Source organism: Eurypyga helias, unplaced genomic scaffold (assembly GCF_000690775.1).
Source record: "Eurypyga helias isolate BGI_N326 unplaced genomic scaffold, ASM69077v1 scaffold50117, whole genome shotgun sequence".
Lineage (NCBI taxonomy): Eukaryota > Metazoa > Chordata > Aves > Eurypygiformes > Eurypygidae > Eurypyga > Eurypyga helias.
This window is the reverse complement of record NW_010263360.1, coordinates 6,393-10,920: the sequence shown is the minus strand read 5'-3', so window position 1 is coordinate 10,920 and position 4,528 is coordinate 6,393. Positions and strand designations below refer to the sequence as shown.

Below are 4,528 nucleotides of genomic sequence, written 5' to 3'. Positions count from 1 at the left end.
CGCTGTGTGGCAGCGGCGCTGCGGGTCGGGCGCTGCTGCTGTGTGCCCGAGCATGTCCTATGCATGTATCACACATGTCCTATCCATGTACCCCACATGCGTTGCTAATGAGTGGAAGTACAGAGGAACAAATGAGTAGATCAAGTACCTGCAGTGGAGGGAAAGTTTCCACCTTTGCTCTAGAGACAGCTGTAACTTTACCTTCTTCCCCTTTGAGCTGCTTGATACATTTGTTTCTCGTTACAGATGATTGAAACACTTGTAACTACTGAAGCTCAGGAACTGCTCTACCAGCTCACAGCCCTGTTGGAACAGGAGTTGAGATGTCAGCCCAAGGCCTCTGGTCTGAGACTCATTGAATCTGCTCATGATAATGGCCTCCGAATGACTGCAAGGCTGCGAGACTTTGAAGTGAAAGATCTTCTCAGCTTAACTCAATTCTTTGGCTTCCATACAGAGACGTTTTCACTAGCCGTGAATTTCTTAGATAGATTCTTGTCAAAAATGAAGGTAAGGCTTTTTACAGTATGTCTCAGTCATTAGCTTCTGCTCGTTACAACGTTGTTCCTATTTTAAGTTAGAACATCTTGGATTTCAGATGGCTAAACATTAAGCTCCTTCCAGAGATTCTGACTGTGGAAGAGCTAAAAATTGATTTCCCTATTCAGATTTTAATATGGTTAAGAAACTTGTTTCCTCTGGAGAAGAGGGAGGCCATCAGCTTCAACTTGAAGATGACCATGGATTTGGGGAAATGCAGGCCATACTAATGGGTTTGATCAAGACAGATTGTCTTGCCTGTTGCATGTAGACAGGAACACCTTAAATGACTTGTAATTCTACTGCTGTTTCAACCTACCCATAAACCTCGTACATCAAGGGTCTTGATGCTGTTCAGTCCTCAAAATCTGGTAAAACATTTAGTTAGCACTCCATTCTACCGCGCATAAGTGGCATGCTGATCTGGCTTGGTTTAAGTGTTTAATGAGACAGGATTACCACTGTACTATTTGGTTAAGAACGAAAGCTTGTTTTCCTTGTGTGTTTAAAAAAAAAAGAGAAAGCTAGATGGAGTGGATAGCAAAACTGATGAAAGACATCTGAATCCAAAATAAGTGGTAAGAACAGGGATTATAACGCCTATGGTATAAAATATGTACATATACATATAATATAAATTGGCTTATTTTTTTAATTTACCACAGCCAACATGTAAGCCCTTTTAAAGCACTAAGAGCTGCTGATTAGGTTGTTATAGAACCTCATTAAGAACCCAGTTCCATCTCAATCAAAATGCATTGTTCTGCAATCTTGCTTTTTAGATGAATGAGGTGGAACTTGTAGTGTGTAACAGTCTTCTCATTTAGTTAAATAAAGATAACAATATAAGTACATCAAAGACTGTTGTTTTTTTTTTTCATTCTTTGAAAAAAAGAGTACATACACCTCTGCCACCCGTATTTTTTTCCTAAAATAGATTGGTGCCTACATAGTTTGGTACTTAGATGTTGAAATGGCTGATCAAAGGCCTTCTTTGAAAATAACAATTTACTTTTCTTTAGGTACAGCCTAAACACTTGGGCTGTGTTGGACTCAGCTGCTTCTACTTGGCTGTGAAGGCATCAGAAGAAGAGAGAAATGTTCCCTTAGCCACTGACTTAATTCGGATAAGCCAGTATAGGTTCACTGTTTCTGATCTGATGAGAATGGAGAAAATCGTATTGGAGAAGCTGTGTTGGAAAGTTAAAGCTACAACAGCCTTCCAGTTTCTGCAACTGTATCATTCACTCATTCATGAGAATTTAAGCTGTGAAAGGTAAAATATGAAATAGTTATTTTACTATGACTGCATATGAGCAGGATGCCTATGTGCAAAAGTAAAGAGGGAAATTACTCAAGTAACTGGCCTTTCTATACTTAAAAAAACCCAACTCACTTTCCCACTTATTGCTAAATATCATAAATGTGAGTATCTGCGGTTTAAAATTAAAATAATATTAAATGTAATTTGCATAAACTGATCTAAGAGTACTGCTCTCAGAGCCAAAACCCAAACTTCCTCAGTAAAGGTGGTATGATAAATCTCTGTTTATGCTGCACTAAGTATTGTAAAGATTTCAAAATCTGGCATAGAAACCCATTCCTTTTGACAATAAGCATTAAGATTCCTTGTTGGTAAGCCATTTTGACAATGCAACTCTCCCCAGTGTAACACAAGATTTATTTTTGGCATTAAGTCTGCCAAAATTGAACACCTGTTTGACTGTAACCCTAGAACTTCTGGGACAAATGATGCCTTTGTTTAGATGACAAACATTCTCACTGTTTCTCTGAGTTCCCAGGGGGGGTGCGGACTTGATCAAGCTTGTGTTCTTTTACATTCACTCATCTGTTTTTATTTTAGGAGAAAATGCCTTAATTTTGAGAGGCTGGAGGCCCAGCTTAAGGCATGTCACTGCAGAATCATGTTCTCCAAAGCCAAGGTAAATCTCTTGAAATCACAAAGACAGTGAGACTACTGAAACTTAACAAAGCAGCGTTTGAAAACGTTTTCTCTCTCTCCAGCCTTCTGTCTTGGCACTGTCTATTATGGCACTGGAAATAGAAGAACAAAAACTACTGGAGTTGACAGAGGCATTGGAATATCTGCAGTTGCATTCCAAGGTATATAGATAAATCTTCAGTGGAGGAAGGAAGAAAAATGCATGCAAGGGCCCACCCAGTGCAGAAGGAGGAAGTCCATGGGCATACTGATTTCTTTTGTGGCTTTGTTGGGCTTTGGGTTCTTTTAGTTTCCATTTGGCTTGGGAACTTTGGCTTCCTAACTTGTATGAAGAAGCTGAAAGTACATGTATGACAGACAGATTTAATGAGTTACTAACAAATGAGATTCTGTCTTGCTATTTAGATAAACAACAGAGATTTGACCTTCTGGAAGGAACTGGTGTTGAAGTGCCTTACAGAATATTCCTCGAGCAAGTGCTCCAAACCAAATGTCCAGAAATTAAAATGGATTGTGTCTGGACGTACAGCACGGCAGCTCAAACATAGCTACTACAGAATAACGCACCTCCCTACAATTCCAGAGACCAGCTCATAGCAGGTAACTCCTTGTAAAATCAACTTCTGGTAAAGTACAAGTAATTAGCTGTTACCTACCTCCAGGTTTCTTACGCTATACCAGTAACCTCTTGACGTGCAGCGCAAACATAGTAGGCCTGTCCTAGAGACTGGTCTGTGTTCATGCTTAAGCCACTGCTGTGCCTAACAAAGTGGCATCCTAATAAGTGAACACTGGAAAAAGTATTGATCCTATGGTGTGCTCTGGGGGCAGAATTGTGTTCTACACACACTGGAACCTCACAAAAATGTGGAGTAAAACTGATTAAAAGGCCAAGAAAAAACTTGGCTTGCTCCTATCCTAAAAGGAATTGGCTAAGAGGAAACAGTTGCCTGTTAGAATGAGATTCTTGTTATTGTTCACTTAAACTATCCTCCTTTTTATACAGTTTTACTTGTGTAACTCTCTGTTTAGTGAAGTCTACAAACTGTCATTCAGTTACTCGTATTACTGGGTTTTTTACTCTGTAGAAATGGTGAACTACTTCCTTATCTACACTTTCATTCCAAAGGCTACATATTGTCTGTAACAGCTGTTTTGCTGTTGTCTTGAAGTCTGATGCTTTGTTTGGCTCTTACAGAAAGCCCTTCAGTTGACTGCTCATGGTGGATTTTTTTTTTTTTTACAGGAGTACAATAAGATGAGGAAATAACCATCCTATGACCTTGGCAACAGACACATGAATATTTGAGAAACAAAGTCTGAAACATGATCTTAATAATGAAGAACTCAACTCATGGAAAGAATATGTAGCATTTCAGACTAAAGATCCTTCCAGCCAATAAGTTCTTTTCATGATGATTACAACAATATTCAGTGTCAGTTTTCAGTCTTTTTTGTTAGACTGTTTACTGTTCAGTGAAATAACCACAATACTGACACAAGGTGTTTTAACACCTTATGTAGAGCAGCTTGTGTAGTCTAACCTTGGTTTACTGTGACTGCAGGTGCTGAATTATATACGTCACTTCAAAAATCTGGTTCACTTTTCAAAGATTAGGAAAACCTCATGTGCAGCAGCACAGTGCTGCAGTGTCAGTCAAACGAAAGACTAATCCCCCTCAATAGTGATGACAATAGCAAATGCCTGTCAGTCCCCTGACATGCTGTTGGGGCAGCGTCATGTGTCCGCATGTTCCTGCTGGGCAGGGCACTGGCCTTCTACCCTAGGCACGCAGTGAAAACCAGGCTACGTGACACCCATTGAACACATCAGGTAGCTAGAGCAGGAGAGCAGGGAAACCTTAGTTCATTGCTTTGTAAAGGGGAGTCACTAACACAGCACCAGTAACTTCAGCGTTTGGTCAGAGGTGTGGTTTACCAAGGTGACAAGTTATTTCATAGAGTGCAAAATCTTCACGAAGCCTAATGAAGGCAGAGGTGAAGTACAGAGTCACCTGCCCCAAA

At 40.0% G+C, this 4,528-nt stretch overlaps 1 protein-coding gene across 1 annotated transcript; it reads left to right on the top strand.

Annotated features, from left to right (window-relative positions):
* The first annotated feature begins 246 nt into the window (after positions 1–246).
* On the top strand, positions 247–3,906 carry CCNG1 (cyclin G1). Its single transcript, XM_010155991.1, has 6 exons — positions 247–510; positions 1,563–1,816; positions 2,405–2,483; positions 2,566–2,664; positions 2,909–3,103; positions 3,750–3,906. The coding sequence occupies exons 1-5, from the start codon at positions 247–249 to the stop codon at positions 3,098–3,100; spliced, it is 888 nt and encodes a 295-aa protein (XP_010154293.1). The 3' UTR covers positions 3,101–3,103; positions 3,750–3,906.
* The last annotated feature ends 622 nt before the right edge of the window (positions 3,907–4,528 follow it).